At 33.8% G+C, this 25,006-nt stretch overlaps 2 protein-coding genes across 9 annotated transcripts in view; one reads left to right on the forward strand and one right to left on the reverse strand.

Annotated features, from left to right (window-relative positions):
• Positions 1-1,224: 1,224 nt before the first annotated feature.
• The window catches only part of LOC123564404 (paired box protein Pax-5-like), an 86,196-nt gene continuing 62,414 nt past the window's right edge, over positions 1,225-25,006 (reverse strand). For 6 of the 8 annotated variants that reach the window (XM_045357958.2, XM_045357955.2, XM_045357959.2 and 3 more), the window contains 8 exons: positions 19,034-19,245; positions 17,079-17,149; positions 16,210-16,501; positions 15,600-15,671; positions 13,037-13,228; positions 11,422-11,544; positions 7,541-7,654; positions 1,225-5,659 (listed from right to left, as the gene is read on the reverse strand). In XM_045357958.2, coding sequence (XP_045213893.2) covers positions 5,565-5,659; positions 7,541-7,654; positions 11,422-11,544; positions 13,037-13,228; positions 15,600-15,671; positions 16,210-16,501; positions 17,079-17,149; positions 19,034-19,245 — 1,171 coding nt within the window. In that variant the 3' untranslated portion in view covers positions 1,225-5,564. The remainder of the gene's footprint in view (positions 5,660-7,540; positions 7,655-11,421; positions 11,545-13,036; positions 13,229-15,599; positions 15,672-16,209; positions 16,502-17,078; positions 17,150-19,033; positions 19,246-25,006) is intronic. The other 2 variants (XM_045357960.2, XM_045357961.2) reach the window with 2 other exon arrangements.
• LOC123531852 (uncharacterized) lies at positions 22,692-24,183 on the forward strand. Its single transcript, XM_053537044.1, has 2 exons — positions 22,692-23,490; positions 23,750-24,183. The coding sequence occupies exons 1-2, from the start codon at positions 23,299-23,301 to the stop codon at positions 24,140-24,142; spliced, it is 585 nt and encodes a 194-aa protein (XP_053393019.1). The 5' UTR covers positions 22,692-23,298; the 3' UTR covers positions 24,143-24,183.

Raw genomic sequence — 25,006 nt, forward strand, 5'->3', positions numbered from 1 at the left:
CATACTAGTAGTCTAATCATGGGGAACATTTCTGTGTAGTACTAAAAATCCTCTAATGCAATTAAAAGTAATGGAGCTGAAACAAATTTTTACTTGACCTTGAATAGTGACCTTCAAGGATAGACCATGCGTTGACATATTGTCTCGTCATACGGAACGTTTGTGTGTAGCACTAAGATAATCAATGTATATAAATGTTATGGAGCAGAAACAGTTTTTACTTGACCTTCAATAGTGACCTTTGACCTACAGGCATAAGTCATGTACACGCATAATCTACATATTGTCCTCTATTCACATACCAAGTTTTATGAACCAAGCTTGAATACTTTTTGAGATATTGCAGGATCCAGATTTGCGGACGGACAGACGGAAGGGCAGACGGACGGATGGAGGCATTCCTATAATCCCCTCCGGTGTACCACCGGTAGAGGACTAATAACAGTGCTTAAAGATTCTTGTTTTACAATTTGATAGAGTTTTTAGTATCTGCTAGAATATTTGGGTCAAGTCGGTCAAACGTTTTCAATTTTCTTATTTGCCTGTATGAAGGATATGTTTGTTGCTTTTATTGGATTTTGACTGATACAATGTAGGTCATGTGGCATATTTCCTGCTTAAATTTGGAAGATGAGGAATACTCCGTAATTTATTTCAGACATGAAAGAACCATAGGTTTTCCACCAGCCTATCGGTAAGCTTCTTCAGACGAATATCCATAGCGGCGTGAGTATGCAGACTCGAAGATACTGACTTTATCTACTCGACCGCTGTCGATCATTTGTTTCATATGGTATTTTGCTTAGCAGACTGTCTAGTAGAAATGTACTCATTTTTAAATAAACGCAAAGCAATACCTCTTCATTAAACATTTTTACTTGCATGTAACACAATATCCATAAATTGTTACCATAGGCTTAATACGAATGCATAGCCATAAATAGGGTGGATTAAAACCAATTTTGCTTTCTCAGTCATGCGTAAGTCATCACATGCATTATTTATATATTTGTACCTGTATTTACAGCCATTATTCCCCATATGAAAGTGGTTTGTTTTGGGTATGTGTAACATTTTATTACTTCTTTCTATTCACAGAATGAGGGTTAACACAATTGATACTGATCTTACAAACATCAAACTGAACATCAAACAGAACTTTATAGTTGCACCTTGGACACCCATCACCAATATGAGGACAATAGAAAAGATTTAACACCGCAGTCAAGGTAACAAAAATTGTATTTTTAAAATCATGACATTATGACAAACATCAGTATGCATACATTTACAAAGATAACGAACTATGATAGGTCTGAAATATATCCTATCATGTAATTTAAAGTTTCTATGATACAATCTAGCTAGATCGTATCTCTGTGTAAAGGACATAAAATGTATATACACAACATATTTTCTATAAAGTAATAAAGAAAAAAATAACAGTAATTTCTATAAAGTAGCACTTTAGATTTTCCACCACACGTGTGACGGTTCTGTTCCTTCAGACTTTTCATAAAACTTCTTTCTTTAATGAAACTGTGACATAGTTCCATATAGAAAACTAAGCTTCGATATTGTGGCCAAACTCGTAGAAGAACTGTATCATGCTCACAAAGCCGTATCAGAACAATGGAGCTAAAATAAACTGTAGTCACTGTGATTTTTCACGAAATTGCAACAACAATATGATCACAAAGAAACCAGAGAGGAACTATCCTCATGACTATAACAAAGCTAAATTAACAGCGGACAGCTGCACGATTTTTTTAAACCGAGACATTAAAAAATATAATTATCAAATATAAAAGAGAACAAGACTGTTTACTTCAGTGGATTAATTGTATGATTGCAAAAACATATGACTTAGATGTTTCGTGTTTAGTTTTATATGTTTAGCTATCTAATGTATGTGCCCTACAAAAATGAAACCACGATTTAAACAGTACACTATTACTTAATGCAGGAAATTTAAATGTTGCCTATTGTTATAATGATTAATTAATAGTTGCTACTATCCATTTTTACGCCAACAGTTTTCCTCATATATATTTCAATATTTTTCCTAGTCTGAACAAACATTAACTAATTCCCCTCCCTTCCACAAGAGGAACAGCAATTTTAGGTAAAATAAGTAAAAAATATGAAAAAGATCAAGTCAGCATTTTTGTATAACGTTAACCTGTTATGGTTATCCTGTCTTCACTGTTGTTTTTGTTAAAATGTAGGGTAGAAAGTTTTCAACATTACCAAATGCACACTTCATTACATATGAATTTCAGTTGGAAACTAAGTAAGTAACGTTTCATGGTAATATTTCAAATTCTTTATAACAAGCATAACCAAATTGTCACTTCTTAATTTCAACTTAGTAAAATACCAAATAAGGAAGGAATCGCTAAACAGAAGAAACTGCTAATACATTTAAATATGAGTCAACAGAATATGTCATGAAAACAGGTTACAAAACAGAATTGAGATCATGTCTGAAACACTATAGTATGTTAAGCTTGCACAAGTAGTAGTACATATAAATATGCAAACAATAAATGAGCGTTTTGTGCGAGCTAAATTACCCCTCGTACATTTTAAAATATTTCACATTTGAAATGAAAGTTTAAAATGAACTAATTTTCATTTTATTGCACATTTGCGACAGAAGTTTATGTTAATTAATCTGATGATTGCACACTAAACAGTCGTGTTTAACATCTAAACGATTCTCAAATTACAGGTAACTACAGTTTTTATATTCTTCACTCCAAAAATGTAAAATACAATTATGCAATTACTGCTGTAGCTGTGAAAGTGTTTTAATAATGTTTACATAAAAACAGTGCAATGTTGTATGATCAAAAATAAGATTATTGAGAAATTACTATTTAAATACTAAACACTACTTTTGCGTGTGAAACGTTATGCATTACATGTAATGATTTATGTGTACGTAAACTCTAAAACTCAATTCTTGTGTGTACGTATTAGTAACCCGGTAAGTTAGAGAATAAGATTACATGTAACATCTCACATGTAAATTAAAACATGAATACGCTTCACAAGATGTCTCGGCAGACTCTTTTTTATATATATTTCAGTGAAAATCGCACTCATCTGACCAGAGGAAAGCTTCAATGACAATGAATATTATCTGCAATATTTGGAAGTATAAAAAACGATGCATTCTGAAATAAAGTAATCACTCCAGTTAGTGAATGTTCCATAATAGCATATTGGATCAATCCGTCATAAAACTGCATCTCTAAGTTCCAAACAAAAAGAAAATTATACCTATTCAAACCTCAAAACCGTTTAGAAAAAAAATGTGTACTCTTTTACGAATTTCTAACTGCAGAAGACTTGGCAATATACGCTATTGTCGTCTATTCAACATGTTGCGTCATAAAATTACGTTTAATGAAAATAATCAGAAAAATATTCAGCAGATTCTGGTTTTGTTGATCAATACGATGAACAAAAATGTAAAGAAAAAACAATCATATATATATATATAGATAATACATATAAACAATAAAATATATGATATGCATTATGGTCATTGTGGGATCGAGACAACGATGTCATGATAAAGTACATATGTTGTAAGAGTAAAGTACATATGTTGTAAGAGTAAAGTTTATGAGATTCACACGTTTTCCCTGATTAGCACAACAAACTGGCTCTGTATTCACTTCATACAAATCTCTAAAATAGATACAGTCTTCCTTCTTTAATCATTTGTACATTTCCTGCCTTTCATTTTGATATCTTTAATGTACATATCAAGAAATATGTGTTCACACAACAAATGTGTGCTTTTGTTATCGTTTGTTCTAATATAATCCTTTACAAACTAAAAAGAATTTAAAATATCTCATTTTCAGCTTTTTGTCACAAGTTCTGGAAACTGGATACCGTTTACATATTCATTTACCCCTGGATACTCATTCATATCAACATTTCCACGATACCTTCTGCATTCATATCATCAACGTACACAGGAAACACTTCCCTATTCAAATTATCGATCATTCAGTACACACCTCTCATATTCATACTTTCAACATACCATTTCATATCAATAGTATGAAAAATCTTATATATCTAAGCAGAATCCACTTTATTCATATACTTACAATTTCTATTTACAATTTTTTTTATATAATTCCTAAATATGTCTGTCATGATTACAATATAAAGTGTACAAAATCTCTTGATTCATTTAGTATATAGTTTTTCTTAAAATTCCCAATTATTTAGTTAACATATAAATCCATCTACATGTAACCTTACTTCAGTCATTCTTCACTTCAAATATAACAGCACTTGAGGCAAAGATACAAGATGTTTTTGCTCAAATGAAGACTAGAAACTCACGTATGTTTTTGTTAGTTATTGTATATGACAAGTTTTGAAAATACTCCTGTTAATATTTGTAAGACAAGTTGATTGTTACTATTGAAGCCTTGAAGAATATTATGAAAGAAATGTCATTAATTATGTAACAACTATACTTTCAAGAGTATAAGCTCCACAGCAAAACTAAGGAGGTGACAACACTATTCTATATCGAGATATTAAGCACAAACTGGTGTTGTAAGTCATTGGGAATTCTATGTACATGAAAACATACTAAACCTCTCACACAACACGCACATACATTCTACACTACAAACTATTATGTCAAAATTGAGTATGTATAGGTACTTTTGTATTGCAAAATTAATTGCAAGGGTATAAAATATACATAAAATACATATGAATTAACATACGTAATATTTACAAGATATATAAGAACGACTTTCTTTTCGATATAAACATATGTCTAAAATATCTACTGAGCCTCTACACTAACCACTTCACTCAACTCGTTGATGGCAATGGGTATTTAATTAGGACGTGATGCTACCTGCATGTCAGTTGTCAGATTTCAGTACGTTGCATACATTGTTACGTATATATTTGCATCAAAATACGTATCTTCCAACATAAAGAAATTATAGCAATGTACATTCCATTTTTTTCTGGATACTAATAATACAAATACCCTATAATCTTATAAACACATTCAAACTTGACTTAACAACTTTTTGTATTAAGTTCTCGTCCTCCATTCCTGCACACCATATGATCACGTGATTTCCTGCAAATACCTCTTTCCTATTACTGTCCAATTGCAGTCCATGTAAGTAATAGCAGCCACCACAAAAATCACGACATACTTCCCTTTGAGGTGGTCAAGTTTTATCGTTGTCTTTCCAATATTTCTGTCTATATTGTCTGCGTGCTTAACGCCAATGTTATTAGATCCTTCAACATGTTTGTTTCTGTGTTTAAAACTTTTGCCAGTTTACCTTCATTAAAGTCACTGACTATGTCGGCCTTTTCTTTGACTTCAGCGTCCTTAGCACAGTTGTCAACAAAATAAAAGTGCCACTGACAATATATCAGTGTCGTTAGCAACAGTTGCTATTTTAATTTTAATGTCACTGACAATGTTGTTTATGGTCAACACCGACTTCATTCTATATGGCACAAACCATGTGCAGTAATGGAGGGTATTTCTCTTATGATTTCTCTGGGCTGGCAGGTACCCCGGATGCGACAGACTGTTCTGTCCGCACTGTGGAAGCTGCATTAGGTTGGTAGTAGTATTGAGGATCTGAAAACATAAAACAATGCAATTCAATTAAAACATATAAGGCGAATTTATTTGATCATCTGCATACGTAACGTTAACCATTTTATACTATATAAAACAAAAACAAACAGATTATTTTTGGTGACAATGATATATTAGGTATAAACTGGTACAAAGGACAAGAATTCCTTGCAAATCTTTAACATGATTTTTTATTCCTTTACTAGACAAGAATCATATATAAATCAAACATCAAAATGCACAGATTCATATAAAATTAGAGAAATAATAAATGTCATGAATCCATTGTCAGTCAATAAAACGACTTTAAAACAAATGTATAATCAGCTCATCATAAAAAAGCTTGTAATCCACTTTCGCAGCTTGTGGCCCATTAAACAATGAAAATAACGCATACGTAAGTTTATGGTGAAGGATTTGTATTACTTTGCTCTCGTGTCTTAAGAAAACCAAATTATTCAGATGCAGATTGATGAGATGTTATGTCGTCTGCCGAGATTATTTATTGTTTCTACTTCCGGCCAAATCTCATATGTCAGTGAATTCATATCTTGCCAGAAATTATCTCTTTGTCTTGAACAATTTATTTTGATTTGTTCGGTCATGCTATGCTGCTATTTGTAATGATATTTTTGTATGTTATATTTGGTGAAATTCGACTGTTTGTGTTCTTCGGCTGATTGTTGGCACTAAGAAACAAAGACTGTTTTGTTTTACTAAATTCAGGACTTATTAAGCATGATGTATTGATTGCTATATGAACAATATATATTAAGTATTGAGCATTAAACGAAGAAATTCATTTTCTCAAACATCTGTTTCGTGGACGGTAGTTTTCGGTAAATGATGCACGCATAGGGGTACATAATGTTACAAAGATCTGTGGAAAGTTGATAAAGTTCAAAATCATTTTCTAAATCACTAAATAAAGGTGTACTACTTTGCAATGACATAAATATCATTCATGTGCAAACACATGAACGGAGACCTTTTCGTACAATATATGATATACTTCTGTGCCATCAGGAGAGATAATTTCCTTAGTAAGTAGTAATGACTAGTGAACTGGTTGGCTACCGCCAATAGTCTTCAGCGGCGCACGGCGAAACGCTGTGATAACGTAAGCAGTCAAACATTTTATGATTATAAATACGTAATTGCCCAAGATCATAATATGCTTACTGAATTAATTGTTCCAATTTATATAAAAACCGGCTAAAAACTTTCCTTTTCCACTGAGAACACAGACACGGTATGTGATAGCAAATTTCATAATTCAAAATTAGAAAGAACGTTGTTTTAAGGAGTACATAAGTTGCTTTTACAACTGTTGTGTTTGATACTGAATCCAGAATTCAACCCCTGGAATTTATATAAACTACTGTGAAACTGTGTGCAAACAACTGATGTTTTTTCTCTTGATATTATTACATATCGGTTGTTATAACGTTGAAAGTGTAGTGCGCAGTGGAAGTTATAAAAAGTGAAAATTTATGAATTGTGTTATTGCACTAAACAGCTAACCCTGCATTTGCTTTGCTGCAGCATCTTTAAAAAAAGCACTGAATATACGTTTTATACACCACGTGTACATTTAGATGAACACGCTGGTAATAACAGTTCTCAATTTTAAACAATCGAATTATGCAAGATATATTTTTATTCATTTTACTACAACACCCATTTTTTTAAAGTAGCAAATATATCACTAGAAAATGTTTAAATATCATACAAGTATCACATTATCTTTTAATTTTACGATAGAACATGACAATGACGTTATTTTCTTTCGGTTTTCATTTTCTTCCTTTAAAACCAGACTTTATATTAGTATTTTCAAGCTACAAGTTATTGTGCTTCATTGTGCTTTAGAATACTTACTTATGATACCACTGGGTCCGTATCTAACTGCGGCAGCCCATTGTGGGTCACTGTATGGATTAGAATTGTATTGAGTATATGGCACCGAGGTCTGGTAGTATTCGCTGGTATTGCCTGAAAATAAACAGAATCAAATTGTAGCCTTTCATTTTGATTGTTAAGTCAAAATTTATGTATTCTTTTAAAGACGGGTGATATAATAATTGTTCAATATTATCAAAGACAATGTCACTTATTGACATACAAGATTTTAAACTATGCAAAAAGACATTTTACTTCAATTTCAAAAGGAAAATATTATTGATATTCTTTAGAAACAAAGTAATGAAAGAGTAATGTATTGCATTTTCAGATTAAAACAGTCATAAAACGAAATTTTATATTTCAACAAAGGACTGGAAAGGTTCAACAATACAATGAAAGGAAGATTTCAAGAAATTCGAGATAAATTAATTTACGATTTTGACGTTTCAAAATTATAAAGCATTCTTATCTTTAAAATCAAAGTATTCGTGCCAAAGAAAGTGAAAAGATTTAAAACTGCAGAATAATTGCCTATTGTTTTAAAATCTAAAATAAATATGCCATTGTCATTCTAAAACAGATTATGTTCTACACTTTCACGAGTTTACTTATTCCTATACAATACAAAAGATAAGTGCCAAAATACGAATATGCATTGTGTCGGTGTTTAAAAGTTCAGAATGGCTAGATGAGCTGCTTTTTTCTGTAAATGCCGGGCCAAGCTATCTGTGGTGTATGTTATCTAGAAACACCCGGATCCTAAACACCTTCTGGCGTTCGCACAAAAGTCACTGACTACACATTTTACAGCCAACAATTTTACTTTTTTGTATATATCTATTTAAAAGAAAGCATTAAACATTTAAATCCACTTAAAACAAGCCGAGGCTAATAGGCTGACCCATAACTTAACGGCATTATTTATCCCAAAGTCTGTTCTTAAATATATTTATATTTCAGAACTAAACAAATGAAATGCCGCTATGTGTCTGTTTTAAAGTATGCATCAATAAAACTCATGCGAATAACGGGAAGAAGCAGTAACAGAAATATCAAAACTGCATTATTGTCGCTTTCACTATGTTCCCGGTCATCATTGCATTATCTGTGGCAGATCATTTGATTAATGTGCTGAATATTAATTTAGCAATTTGTTTTCTTCCTTCAGTGTTTGCCTTTGTGGAGTAATAAACAAGTCATTCTAGACAATTATCGACTCTGTTTTACAATAAGGGCTTATCACATGCTTTTTATACGCAGATTGATTCTAGATCGTCCAAGAAGTCTTTTCTAGACAGATAGGAACTTATCGATCATAGTGTCCCTACTCATAACAAGATATTATTCATGAATTTGCGAAGGAACATAGATGTACAGAAACTTGTTATGCGTTCTAACAATACAATTGGCATGGTAATATTAATTTCTGAAAACCCGTAAAACCCGTATCGCTCACGTGACTTCGCGGTATCAGCTGTCGTTGCTTGGAATAATAACTTTTGCACATTGTGTATTCATGAGTGTAAATTTTATTTTGCTGATTTTTGCTGAAGAAATCTTCAATCTAAAAATATTTTTATCTTCATCGCTTTTCATTTCCTATCCATTGCAGAAATGTGTTGCAAAGTTTCTATCGGAGATGACGACAGCATGTCCTGTTATTGCACAGGAATTGGCATAGATACTAAAAAGTAACAAATTTTGTCTTATCAGTGTAAGATTAACAAACGTACAGAAAAAAGTAAGCGCCCTAAATGTGCTGAAATAGATGAAGACAACTTAAAAAGCAGACAAGGTCTTTTCTATCTTTACACTCAATCTCCTGAAGTTTCCAACATCCAAATTTTGAAGATTTATGACCATGTTCTTGTCGTGCTATGGCACATATCAACATCCATTCACTAGTTTTTCATTCATAATCTCTCCATAATATCTTACTAACGTTCACATCAAACGGTTTTCCAGACCTGCAATCTAGCAATCTGACGTGATTGTAGAAAGAATTGTGAAATACTGATAAGTCATGCTTCGTGGCGTTTACAATATTCTCACAATGGCGCATCTTGAAATGGAAACTCTATAGGAATGATGAAATTCCCTTTTCCTTAAAGCGCAGCGACAAGAAAATTAATGAAACGTTATATCAATATACGAAACCCAAAATCACAACTGGAACGATTTGATAGAGAAATAAATCAAACAAACTTGGAAAAAGATCAAAGAGTAAGTCCTAATAAGAACAATGTGAAACAAGGTAACGATGGTCATGTTAAGTATCGTCAAAAAGTAATTGTAGAAGGCTGCTTGTGGGAAATTTAACTTCAGCAAGTTCACCAGAAAACAAAAGTGCATCAAATACCAGAATTTGACTTAGAACGCAACACTTTAAACGAAACACTTTACGCCAAAGAGAAAAAAAAGAAACGTATCTATTACAACGGTATGCGGCAAAGTACAAGATTTACTTTGAAAAGGACAAAAACGTCTAAGCTGTCTTCATGCAATTGCAACAGTTTAAGTCAAGTACAAATTCTGAAAGACACCACTTTTCAGCACCTAAATACACTAAAAAGTATATATGGACAAGACCAATGTGACTGAAAAGCTGTCTGAGAGTCAAACAGATAATCACCATGACGATGACTTCACTAACAGGTTGTCAACGTGCAACTGTTCCACACAATCAATTGATAAACCTCATGCTGCCATCATTTATTGACTTGATAATATCTTACAGGGCAATTAAACAAACGGAATATAAATATCATATCACCTCTAGGAAAAGGTTTTATGATTCACATGATGGTACTTTGCGAATTTCTCGATTGGCAATGAATATTAAATCAGAAGTTACTGTTTTGTAGTAATTTTCTAAAGTCGGAATTATTAATAGGTGAAACAACCTTCAAGACAAAATTACACTAAAGATTGGTTCACGGTATGTAATTAAACTCTGTGGCATTATTCTGTAGAAGTAAACCATTTTCTATTAAGAAACATCAAAAGCGAACTTTTGACAAAACTAAATTGGATGAATATTTCAGGTCTTGCAAAAATTTAGTACAAGTTCGGGCAAGCAGTTTTTGCGTTGGTGTTGCCAAAAGGAAACTTCAGTCGGAGAAGAAACATCTTTAAATAACATCAGTGTCATTGTTTTATATTGATTTCTAATTTAGTGTCGTACCCAGTAGCATCAACCTAATCATTTTACCATAAATCTCTCAATATCTTAGTAGAAACGATCTTGTGAAATTGCTCCGCAAAGCAAATACGTTCCAGTTGCTGAGCAGACCGGTTCCAATTATGGTGTAAACAGACTCGTGATGAGTGGTTATGTCTGAAATTACGAGAGAACCCGACTGGCTGGAACAAATGGAGGGCTCTGTTCGGTTATAAATAGATTATTTAAGCCCGTTTCATTTAACTTAATCCCAAATTTTCATCATATTTTCATGTTTTATTGATATTTCAATTTGTATAAATGATTCTATTGAGAAATATTGCCTATAAAACCAGCAAAACGTGAAAAGTCATTTCGACAATGTATTGATATATTGCTTGTGTGTGGCAGCGTAGTGAAGAACGAGTAAAGGTCCAGCCAAATGTACTTGACTAATACCCCTTCCGCCTACCTATAGGCTCCGGAAAACAGAGATATATGGAAATCCTTTCTCTTAACACGCAAAAAAAAAAACGAACAACAGCATAAATATATTGCACATGCCGTCGTATGAGCGTACATAAAACATTATCTTGTTTCGTCCATGACTCAAAGTCTGGACTGGTGATCTAAATTCATTTTTCGTAACATCTCTTCAAATGAATATTTAACAAAAATAATAAAGAAGAACAATTACCCGGCACTGAGCCAGTGTATTGAGCGGAGGTAACTTGAGGCGGCAAGACGATAGATGGAACAGCAGTTCCCACAACTGATTGATTAGTATAGACAGCACTAGTAAATGTCGTACTCGCTTGACCTGAAAAAAAAATTATGGCATTTTCATCAGTATGGAGTCTGGAGCAAGAGCAGCAGCAAGTAGCAATAGCAGAATGATCAACCGTCTATCAAAATATCTTTACAATGTCGTGATTGTCATACATGCTGCTTAAGTGGTTTCCGCTTTTTCTATTTTAAAGTTTTCTAAAACTACCATTGTTAACAATCAAATATTTTCCCTGTTAGGCTCGCATAAAGACAAAGGAAAAAAACTTCATAGTAAATTTCGTTAAAGATTGTAGACCTGTTCCTAGATCTGTTTCCATCTTATAAAGTGTAAGTGCATTGACTTTCTCTTTATCATTTTAATTAGATAAATCGTTATTTATTTTCTGAGTGGCAGGGTTAATAAGCTCAATAAGACATTGTAAATACATTGACAGACAGTTAATATCGTGCAGTTTTGTAAAAACCTATTCTGATAAATCCGTTTAGATTAAATAACAAAACACAAGAACTGCAACAAAATATCTGAACACAGACAAGCATAACTTTAATAAACTGAATTAAAATTGCAACGAATAAATAACTTGTTATTTGATAAAAACATACAGACTAAATGTTAGTATGCGCCTAACTAATTTGGACATTTCTAGACGTCATCAACATCCTTAATTATCAATTTTAGCAACAATCTGCATAAACTGTTTACAGAAAATGAAATACAATCCAATATTATCTCGTAATTGCTTTCAAATATTGAAATATTAAAAACCCAAATCTGAAGCAAAATCGATTCATTATATTTCCCACCTCTAAAGCGATCGAGTGAAGGGGCGATAGCATCTATAAACATCGAGAGGTTAGTCTACAGATTCAAATTCCATTTCCTAAAATTGAATATTGTCGTTGTTTATTGATAGAGCGAGTGTGATCTGTCGAGAAATAAAACACTTTTCCAATGGTTGCTGCTAGAAATTACAATATAGAAACTTCTGCATCATGTTTGAGACTTTATCTCGATTTCATATCTTACAATGTGAATGTTTGTGATTATTAAAAAATGCATTGGAAACATGACCACAAATGATTAAAAAAATCTTCTTCTTCTGGTTTGTTTTATTCAAAATTGAACATGTTGTCGGGTATAACACTCATACCATATTTTGTTTATATTTACAAAATAATTGAAATGTTTTGTAATAAATGTAAGCTATTAGTATGATTCCGACTAGGCATGGGTCACCTCTCCTTCATGCATCACGAGACAAACATAAAAAATAATAAAACAAATAGTACGTCCATGCTTTTCACAACAGAAAACACACATCGCATCGCAGGCTTTCGAGTTTTTTAACCTTTACATATTACAGTAAGTCCCCTTTATAGAAAGCTTAGCGTAGCGAGATGATATTATTTGTATTTCATTTCTCAAACACTTACTGAAACTAACATAAAAGTAATCGTTTAACAACATTTCGTTTAGTCGTTTTGAAAATTTAAATGCAGTATTTTGGTGTGTTATAGCTTACTTGAAAATTGAGCGGGAAATGACGGCAAGGGTGTGTAAGCCTGAGACAGTGTGGGCTGTACAGGCGTCAATTCCGTTAAATTCCCGCTAATTGGAGTACCAGGCTTAGGCGACGGTGACGTAGCCGAGCTCGTGTTACTATTTATAGCAGCAGAATTGTTGGTAGTGGTTGTTTCGGTATTATTCGACGCAGCTGAAAAGCGGAAACAAAAACTTCCTGCAAACTATCAAAAACCTATCTAATAGGAAACTAGTCACACCTAGATCATGCTTTATTCCGGGTATGGGTTCTCATGCAATTGACAACATCAATGAGAGGAAAGAAATAGCTGATAAATAGATGAAAATTCGACAATGCTATGGTGTGAATAAAAGAAAGACAGCTACACTGTTGTAATAATCAGAAAAAAGTGCAGTTAAGAAAAGAAATAGAAGTTACAACTAAATGTAAAAGAGTATATTTTCCTACTTGAGAAACGTCTTCGAACATATTAAAAGCGTAAAGTAAAACTTTACATCCAACTTTTCAAACGTTAGTCGACGGTTGATACTTAATTACTGATGACACTTTTGTTTAAGTAATTTATAGACTGACAGGGACTTTTTCTTAAAAATCTTTTTTTACCTTAATAAAAGCAGCAAAACACAAAATTATGGCACGGGATAATAAGATTATTTAACTTTTATCTATTTTTCCTGGATAATGATTGCTTTTACAGAATAAAAAATATATAAAACTTTCTATGACATTGAGTACTTAGCAACATAAATTATATCCCAAATCTTGATTGGCCGGGGGAGGGAATAATTTAATCTGGAAGTATCACGTCTGATTTCCGCGTTATCTCGCTAGCAATATTCTAGTGTAAAGATCTTGTGAAGATTTTGTCGAGAGGCGTGGACCATGATGGCTTTTCCAGAGAAGAGTTGTAAATAAAGGTTGCAGAGTGAAATTCCAGAATTTTTGATACGCTTAGATATGTCTTAAAATTTGATAAATTGACGGACAATTTGGCAGTTGAGGGAATGTAGTACTGACATTCAGCACTTGTTCCGTTTCATCATTTTGTATTCCATATCTAATCTTTGCTTTTGGGTCATATTTCATCGATCGTTATTCTGCACGTTCATCAATTCAAACGTTAACTAACCGTTTGTATACAGTTTGATTAATCATAGGCGAGGATAGGAAATGTTTTTTAATAATCATTCATCTTCAGAGGTATAAGTACTGTAAAATATCAAAAATATTACTTATGTTCTGTATATCAAAGAGTATTTTCTGATTGGGAAAATGCTTTTTCTTACTGCTTTTTTTTTCTCTTTCCCTCATCTGTATAAATAGTAATATTTAGCTATTTTGGACATAAATCTGCGTTATTTCTTCACTAAACCAAATCAGATAAAATACTTAAGGCTTTTGCAATCGTGTTCTGCTTTGTACAAATTAAAATCCACATTTATTAATAATACGTTTATATTTATAACGCGAGCTAGAAATTTTCTACGTGAACAAGAGCTCTTTGAAAGTCTGAACGTTCCCAGCAGACGACAGATAGTTTAAGAATGATGATGAAGTGGATTGTCCTTTAAATGATGCCATTAATGCTCGCTACATGATGTCAGCTAACGAATATATTTTGTAATAAACTGCTAATCTTTCAATAAAAATCATATATAATACATTTCATTTTGTCGTTTCAGTTCGCGTATTAACATTTTACTTTGATTGTCCAGAAAGCAGTTTATTACTAAACGTTAGTAAAGAAAAAATGTAATTGGTTAGTTATAAACAATTGCTAAATACATTGTATCTTTACTCAGAACTTTTTTCATCGATACAAGAAGTGTGTCTGAATCAATTACATTTCTTTACACGATTTCGAAACATCCAATTAAAATGATGTTGTCAATATCAAAAGTAACTAAATGCTCTTGTTTCTACTGTAATACTCTGCCCAACGAGTGCTTTTTGAGCTCCCAAAGGCAATTAGTTATCTCTGTTAACGCTCAAGGGCTAATTTCCGTACCAACGGGTGGTGTCCTTTTAACAATTTAGAAAAGATACAATGCATTTAGCGTTGAAAGTGAGTACCGTCACAGGTGAAGTAAGGTTAGATTGCTCGGGAAAAGCAACGTAAAGATCTTGTAAACATTCAATCATAGAAACAAATAGACCAGAAAGGTCGAGTATCCGGACATGCTGTACCGGTAACTCATTTCTTGTAAACTAAAAAACACCCTTTATTTCATTCTAAAATGCTTTTGATCACAAACGTTGCACTTCCGTTTATATGATCTGTACTAATATTGTTAGAGAAAAACGATGATCTCTGATATAATATAAAATTGTGATACAAATTTAAGTGGTACGGAGATAAAAAACAAGAACGATGAAAATAATGCATGTAACAGAAATATTTAAAAATATTCTTTAAATGTATTATCAAAGAAATGTTTTAACTTGCTGTAAGCAAACGTTTCATTTTCTTTCAGTCTGAAGGAGAATTTCTTATGTGAAATTTTATTTAAAAGTTTTAGTTATACAGCTGATGAATCAATACCTTCATAATCGTTACTGTGCGTGTCTGTCTGTCCGTGAATCTCGTGCGGTGAATTACCCTTGCTTTGATCAACTGCAATAGGGGTTGATGTTTGTTACTTTTAAAAGCATGCTATCACATTCCAACATTTGGATATGAACAAGAACTTATTTTCTCCTTCACATATAAGGCAATTATTTGTTTAAAAAAGGGTATTTTCTATTGTTCTAGAATGGTGTTGCCAATACATGTACAATGAACACGCATTTGTAGTTGTACACCAAAAAAAATCTGGTTATATTTTTTTTTATTATTTACATTAAATATGAAATCTATATCAGTTCTTTTTTTCAGTTTCACTGATTACCAAAGGAAGATCTTTTTAGTCATAATTTCTTAATATTGCCTTATATTTCTAACATTCATATTATAATATATACACGCTGTTGAAGAAAAGAAACATACATAGCCTACTCTAAATTATTATTTAAGCAAGCTGAACATATTCCGTAAGGGATAAACTCTTACACACAACGAAAATGTGAAAAAGTCGTAATAAAACTGACTGTAAGCAATCCAATCCTAAAACATGCTTGCTGTCACAAAAAGCATTACATAAAACAATAAGTACCTATGGTGGGACTGTATGTCACAGTAGGTGCGCTGTCGTTTTGTTGTTGTTGATGATGTTGTTGCGGTATGTGTTGCTGTTGTTCTCTGTTCTGGTCTTCCAGGGTGGGGGATGAGGCGTACTCTTGTTTTATAGGTGGGTTTCCGCTGACGTAACTTGCGTAGGGAGGTGGATGTAAGCCCTGTGCAGGGTACAGCTGCCCGTTGCTGCTCATTATAACTGCCTGGGTAGGGTCAGTCATGATTACACCGTTTTCTGACCGAGCTGTTTTTGCCGGGCGACCATACCAAATCTAGAAAATATACAGCCATATCTACTTGAGTATATGTATTTCATAACATACACCAATTGTATCTAAATGATTGGGAAAGTACAAGAAATGAAAAATACTGACAACATTTGAAACATTAATTCTTCATTAACCTTCCACGATAACAAAATTTAATGTGTCCCATAGTTGTTAAATATTTACAGGTAAACTGTTTTCCATCAATTTTATGAGATATTTACTTTTAAAGAAGTTCACACATTTCCAACATTAGAAATTAGATAATTGTATTCTCTCGTCTAATGAAAGGATGTGTAATGCTATAAATTTCATAAATTGATGCAATTACATTTTCAGCGTAATAAAACTACTAGCAATGATGGTAACATTTAGCAATGAAAGTGAAATCTTCATAATTTGGTTAATGTACTTGGTATATAAATCATATGAATCACGTTTTAACTACCATATGTTAGTTTTAAAATGGTGCAATAAATGTTTACAAAGACCATGTTGAAGATACAAGTGAGAAAAACATAAAAATGTAGATTTTCAAAATTATTCGTATATGTTTAATACAGTGATATAAGACTATACTTACATCCATGTTATTTATATTGTTGTTATTTAAAATTTGGTCATTTTTATTCTCAGGATCATGCCCATTTGAAACTGAAATTATAAAACAGAGAATAAAATAAAATAAAAGGTAAAATTACAGCTTGATAATATATACCAATCTATTTTGTTCAGCATGCTTTGCTTTTGTTGGTATGTTTCGAAATCCACGTTTTGCATAGTTGAACAATTCTTTGTTTATAACATTTGAAATAAAGAATGTAGATTGTTTTCGTGTTTTTCCGAGTCATTCTGCTACAGAATGTATCAATTTCCGGTACAGCGCGTGCTTGTCTGATCACGTGGTTTTTGGCGCGGATTTGTCAGACAAGAAAATCGCTTCATACATCCGGATATTTATTGAAACAGGGAATGAACACTCATTTGCCGGATGCCGTTGGAGGCATCAATGTAAAACCCCGCTTCAAACATCAACAATAATTTCGTGGAAAAAATTCATATTTTACGTCCTTATGCCAAAGACTATCATAAATGCAAATTTCCTTCATTTACAATTTTTGTTGACAATTTTCTGTAATATTAGAGATTAAATAATAAAATCTGTGGTAAAACAATGATGCTCGATTTCATGAAGACTGAACAAATTTGATGATTTTAGCATAAACAGGGTAAATGACACTGATTGAATTTCACTGAGATGTCAATTACATTGGCGTTTGTAGTAGAAATGTGCTTTATTAATGGCAAACTGGTTTATGATTATAAAATGAGAGGGTATGATAGAGTAATAGCTGTGGCGTTGAAACACGAGTGGTTTGCTCATTTAGTGAGCACTGTGTTCAATGAGTCCCACTGCATGCATCAGATCTATCATTATAACTGCAACTGTGAAATCTAATTGAAAAGTAACACATTGATTTCGAATATTAATGTAATTGATAAATATCTTTGAAGTTAGAAGAAAAACAAGATTATAATTTCAGTGTTTATCTATAATTCAGGAATTAACAAGACTTTGCTACCCTAAAAACAATTAATGTACAAGCGTTATATTTTTAAACATACAAAACGACCGAAGTTAAGTTCAGAAATCTATTAGCAAATTACCGAATTAAAATGCATGAAAAAATATAGAAAAGCTTGATTTATTCACGAAATCCGGCGGATTAGAGACGTCAGCCCTATGCTCGCGGGAAGTTACCTTTTTTCAATTAAAGTATTTCAAATCAGTAAAATAATGGCGTAAATATTCTACCGCTGCAATCACCGATACGTTTGATATTGATGCCCACTGTTCGTATAATTTAATACATTCTCCACGGCGTGGATTAGACATTGATGAAATGGCAGTCAATGGTGGTGCTCCTGTGCACTCTTTTATGAAATGTGTCGCTTTGTACGCGGATGAATACAGGTATGGAGCTCCATCCTATTAACAGCTGAATAATTCACAAGTCCATTTTTCCAGGATCAGGGCCCTGCTGGGAGGTTTCAATTCAATGTCTACATGACTTATACAAATGCTTTTGTATTGCATGAATAAATATTTTATTAGGGCTTAACTAAAATATGAAATTGGATTTTTTTCTAAAATACAGATAGGTGGCACAACTACATGTACAGATTTCACGAAATGAATAAACAGTAACCGTTGAAAATATTAATACGCCAAATGTCAGCTTTTTGTGTATTTCATGCTATTAAATATGTAGTGTATAAGTATATGAAATAACGAAATATTCTAAAAGATAACTTATATTTCATAAAATTATGTACAACAAAAGTAAATGCTAATTTACCTTCTGTGCCTCTAAATTGTCAGGACAAAGTTTATTTCCACTACTCAAAATAAATTCAAGAACTTTGTGTTTATTCAGTACTTTCAGTACTATTTTCATTACTAATGTAAAATATTCTGAGAAATAAAGTTTCCTTAAATCATTTCGGTAAGTTCGTAATCAAAAAAATGCTGTTTACCATTTTCATCGTGTTTTCGTTTCGTTCCAGAATTGCCATTGTGATCTGTAAGTGGTGAGTTTCCTTGAGGTGGAAGACCCATGATGGCGTTGATAGAGTATGTTCCTCCTTGACCATTTGGAGATCCGTGTGGAGTTCCGCCGTCTCCAGAGACAGGTGAGCTGCCATCCTTGGACATGCGCGCATTGTCTGACGCTCGATTGCGTACAATCCTGAATAAAATGAAATATATTATTAAATTACAGATAAAGATAAATTTTTAAAGTAAAGAATATTTTCTTTTATTTTTTTTTTTTTTTTTTGTGTGCTAATTTTCTCTAGATTAAAAGACTCTCGGAAGTATAAAGTACTTAAAAACGCCGTTAATAGTAAAGTGTACAGTCATAGATTCCCCAAATCAAATTTCTTTCAAATTCTCCAATATCTTCGGAAATCAAAAACGCAAGTATAGAGCACATTTCAATGTTTATTATTATCATCGTTATCTATGTAAAAGTAATGTAGATGGCCGCAAAAACGTGCATGTATTGTCTTTAACTCATTACACAGTGCAATATTTGTTTAGTAAGAACATTAAATGTTCCGTCGCAAATACCTTGCATATCTTCTACGAAGTGTGGTGTAAACATTATTGTGAGGTTGTCTGGAAATTCGTTTTAAAACAATTTACGTTTCAACGTCATCCAATAACCCATTGTACCCCATGAATAGAGGTAATTAAACTAGTCTGCACGCGCACTGAGACCTATCCCCGGGGATTTAAGTGCTTTATGTAAGAAAACCCCTTGTAGTAGTTTTGCTTTTAACATTTACCATTTTCTCTCAATGAGAAAAACACATAATCCAGCCAAAGTTTCTGCCTACAAAAGAGCAATGATGGCTGTGTTTCAGCACTCGTATTTCCTACAACTGTTCGCAAACAACTCTAAATCAGCAAGTGCTAATGCATTGTCCGTGTCTCACTCAGCGGGGGTCTCAAGCCAGGCAAGAGTAATACCTTCCGTTGGAGACATTAACAAAGTTAGAACCTTTAATGATTTCATCTGAAATACTCTTACTTCTTGTAGTTTATTCACACCATTGGTTTTCAGGAATAGACTTGCTGAAGCCTTTAAATGGCAAACAAAAAAACTACTCAATCATTTCTTGTCATTTCTTGTTTAAGCAAAGATTTTATTGAAGTATTGCATAGTGTCACCATTTATGCAATGGCGTTATCTTCGGATGAGACGACAGAAGTCTTCTATATTCTCAAGAATATACAAGTTTGTTCCAAAATGCAATTTTGATATCTTTGTTGTTAAAGATGGGACATCAAGGGGAGGTCATGGGGAGGTCTTCCTTTTACATTAAAATGCTTTTCATATCAAAACCATTCAAAAGATCCTGATCTTTATTTATTACTTAATAAACATCTGATGTGTGTTTACGCATGTTCGTATTTAATATTTTATTAAAAATAAAATTGTTACATCCCGTCTTGTATAAACTTCATAATCAAAGAATGTCCTATCGGTATCCTGTTGTTTTCGGGATCAGTGTTTCTGTTAGAGTAATTCAAAAAGCGGAAAAAGACTTTGAAAGTAATCTACAAGATCTCTCGATGAATATAAAGACAAACCAAACTATTTCGCGACACCTTCAATTAAGCAAGAAAACGAACGATCAACAAACAAAAGAAAATATGTGCTTTTGTTTTATAATGTATGTTTATTCTAAATCACATGAAATCGATACTAATGTACAGGCCCAGAGGGTAAAAGGGCAACTGTGGTTCTAGATTTAAGGAAAAGATAACTAGTGTACAATTAACGTTCATATGAGCTTTTTGCGCATTCAAGACTTGTGGTAAATTTGTGTTTTGAATGACAAAGACAAATATTAAAATAATGTATTATCGATTACTAACCCTAATGAGATTTTGCACGATTTTTGCATGTACATTATTAAACTATGAAAATAACTGGATAAATAGCTATGAATCTAAACACTTGGAAAGATGCACCCATGTAAACTGTCTAGAAGAGGATGTCTCCTCGATATGTTTTATCTAAAATTAATTCACTTGCTAACGTGTTACTTATCTCAAATTAATTCATAAGCTCTTAAACAAGTAATATTTTGTATGTTTTGTCTATACTTGAATAAACGGATTTAAGATGAACGAATTTTATTTATGGCAAACTTTAATTCATTCGGATGTTGAGGTATTCAATAAATATTTCTGATATAATCATGAACAGGAAAACTGACAAAAACTGCTTTTCTGGATATATGATAGATACTTTTTGAAGTTCCGATGCCCAAAGAGCTATAAAAATAAGTATTTTATACTTCTTTGCCATACCCCAACACACTATTTGCGATCCACTTAAGTCAGATATAAAATCATAAGTAGATTTGATATTCAAAATGGAATAATACGCAATAGTATTATTATTAAAGATGCATTATTTATATTTTATTTGTATACAATGATGTATACCATAAAACTGAAATTAATGGGAAGAAAAACGTATGGTGAAAGACTTCCTTTTTTAGGTCAAATAACTGCTAAAGACATGCTCTGACCTGGATAACAAGTGGGCCAGTGGTGTGCAACCAACTGCTTTAGATCGAGTATCAATGGTGTTTTATTCGAATTTGGCCAATGATGTGTAGCCAGGTGAGTTATATCGTGTATCAAATGCTTGTAATATTACAAGGCGACAAATTTCACAGGCAACCTGCGCTCCGATTGATAACGAAACAAAGCCATTGATGCACATAATTAACTCAACTACCGTATAGATTCCCATTCACAAAATCCTAAAACAAGTAGCACTGTTGATGATGATGTAATGAGGATGAAAGATAATAAAAACGCGACAAAAATTGTAAATAAAAGTACGTTTCAAGGAATTTTAACGGTAGCCTTATCCAACTGTGTCTGTCCTGTCAAACAGTAAGGCTTGTTGGTGTAGGTAAGCGAATCGTCAGAAAATGATCAAGCATAAAACAATAAAATAATTTTGTTTATTATGTTACAATTTCAGTTTTATTGTTAAAAATCTTTCTGGGGAATGGATCGTGTTGGAAAATATTGGATTTGTTTTAGGTAGGCATTTAACTATATACGGCACAATGGGCTAGGAAACAACCTATTAAGAAAGTGTATTTGAATTTGTTTCTGAACTGAGTGCATAAAGAAAAACAAAAAAATGTAATCATAAACATTAAATTCAGTCAGAATCGTATTTGAATATTGACTTTTACATTTTTTTTCACGAGCTGTATTATGTAACTGTACTCTCTGACTCTAGAAGTCTCGGGAATACAGTGTCATCAATAACTTAACCATCTGTGTAAGCGACCAAAATGAGACTTCTTCTATAAAATTTATGCAAAATAGATAGTATCGTGCACCATAATAAAGTTTAATGCTTTACTAAAAGCTCTCACTTTCTTTGTAAAAAAAAAATAAGGATTAAAAAAACCAATTTCATTATCAGCATCTATGGATGATAAAGCAGCAGTTCTCCCTCTCGATATACCATTATTATATGAGCCGCGCCATGAGAAAGCAAACAAAGTGCGTTTGCGACCAGCATGGGTCCAGACCAGTCTGCGCATCCGCGCAGTCTGGTCAGGATCCATGCTGTTCGCTTTCAAAGCCTAAAGCTGGGCTCCCACTGCCGATCAGATCAACTCGATCAAGCCCGATCAAGCGATCGGGTACTTGTCTGGGTAGGTCGGCATGATTGATCGGGAGTGGTCGGGGAGGTCTACCTTGGTCGGCATCGCTCGGGCTTTCTACCCGAATTTTTTTGACATGTCAAAAAAATTCGTGTAGCGATCGTGTAGCCAAGCGGTCGAGAAGAGCTCGGGAAGCGATCGTGTATTGATCGAGTTGAAGATCGAGTTAATCGAGAAACAATCGTGTAGCGATCTTGTTTGGTCGGATTGACATCTTTTACCCGATCTGTAACCGATCTTCTCGACTTCTACTCGAGTAATATACGATCGCATCCCGATTAAGTAGATCTCTGTTCGATCTCTTGTCCAGATTATCAAGACTGCTACCCGACTACTCCACGACCACACACGACCGCACACGATCAAACCCCGATCACTGTTCGACCATACACGAGCTCACGTGACTAAAGCAAGAAAAGCGTGCTGACCAGTGTCTCATAAGTTGTTTGGACGCTGAAGATATAACATCTTTAGCAAACCAATATCTGTTAAAACATCTTCAGCCAAGCCATTTCTACTACAAACTAAAGATGCCGAGAAAAGGCAAAAGGCCGATAGGCAGTACAATTGCGAGTAAATGTGCAGTTGCTGCGCCTCAGCCTGAAATCGTGGAACCCACCCAGGAAGAGAGTAATGAGTCGCCTATACCCCCTACTGACTCTTCTGCCGAGCAAACCAGAAAAGAGCAAGTAGAAGAACGTCCGACTTCTCCTGAGATAGAGGTACTAAGCTTTTGATTTTGCTTTCCCTTCGAATACGAACAAACAACTGTCATTAGACTTATATTTGTGTGTCAAGTGTTTATAAGGATATAATGCATAATTTGTTTATTTTATCATAACACACTGCTATGTTTGTCATGTATTTTTACAATTAGTACTCTACATGTATATGTTTTTTTCGGCAATATTTTAGGCGCAAAATAACAAACATAATTGGAAGTTTCCTTGTTATTCATAAGTATACTTTTAATGTTTACAGACTGATATCAGGCCCCGGAAGACACTACATCGTACACTCACGCAAGATGAAGAAGATGACCTTGTAGCGTGGTTAAGAGAGAACTCGTTCCTCTTCGACAAATCATCCGCAGGATTCAAGTATAAGGAGAAGAAGAACAGTACATGGGCCGCGAAAGAGGCAGAGTTGGGCCTCAAACCTGGAGACCTGTCGTCAATCTGGTACACGAATATGAGAACACAGTATTCGAAACTAATTAAGCTTACCAACAAATCTGGATCTGGTGCTGGAGAGCGCACAGCAAGGCAACAGTGGATTTTGGACAACTTTGAATTCCTGCGCCCTTATCTGGTACAGCTGCGAACTCAGAGGGGATCCAAAGTAAGTACATGTAGTAATAAAAATCCTGTATAAATCATGTGTATACACTTAAAAGAAATATACGTAATCAAGCATTAAATTATTTCTAAATTTTAATGGTATAAAAGGGAGTTCAGTTTTTTTGCCTAAGTTTGACTCGGATTTAACGACAGCTAAGGCCATATCTCTATTATACAAGGCCATATGTGGACCTATGTTTTAAGTCTTGTGCAAGAGAAATACCATACAACATTTCTGAAAAGTTCATTTCAGAGCCGGGATTCAAACTCAAGCCAACACATGACACAGGATTCGCAGTCCAAGGCGTTAACCTCTCTGCCATCGGGGCACCTTCTTAAAAGTCTGTATTTATTCTGTGTACTTTCTATATTTGCAGTTTGCGGAGAAAGAAAAGGAACTTGTCTTGGAGGAGACAGAGGATGATGACGCCGCCTCCGATTCGTCAGCACCCTCTACATCAGCAGTATCTGGTTGCCGTCCCAAAGCAGCGCGTGTACTGTCCTCATTGACGTCCGAGTTGGAGTCCGTGCGTGGTGCCATCACAGTTGCGCAAGATCCAGCAGCACACACTGGCCAGTTTTTGGTGTATTTGATGCGCCAAATGGACCAGCAGAGAATGAATGTGTTTGTCACACGTGCAACAAGGCTGGCTCTGGACCTTGCGGAGGAAAGCCAAGAGGAGAAGAGACGACTAGCCACCCAAGAGGCAGCAGGGCATGTAGGTCAACAGATAGCAGATCCAGTTTTTGCCATGCCTGTCCCTCCCGCTCCTACATCATCTATATACAGAAGACAGGCTCCCATATCAGCGGCGTTCGGCTCAGCATGGCAGCAGAATCAGTTTCAGCAACAGGATCACATGCAGCAGGATTTTCAGCTAGCTACCAATATAGCTGC

Source organism: Mercenaria mercenaria, chromosome 2 (genome assembly GCF_021730395.1).
Source record: "Mercenaria mercenaria strain notata chromosome 2, MADL_Memer_1, whole genome shotgun sequence".
Lineage (NCBI taxonomy): Eukaryota > Metazoa > Mollusca > Bivalvia > Venerida > Veneridae > Mercenaria > Mercenaria mercenaria.

Excerpts from the sequence above, each read along its gene's own strand:
- LOC123531852 (XM_053537044.1), top strand. The coding sequence starts at position 23,299 with ATGCCGAGAAAAGGCAAAAGGCCGATAGGCAGTACAATTGCGAGTAAA. Across the intron at positions 23,491-23,749 it reads CGACTTCTCCTGAGATAGAG|ACTGATATCAGGCCCCGGAA; the intron begins GTACTAAGCTTT and ends TAATGTTTACAG.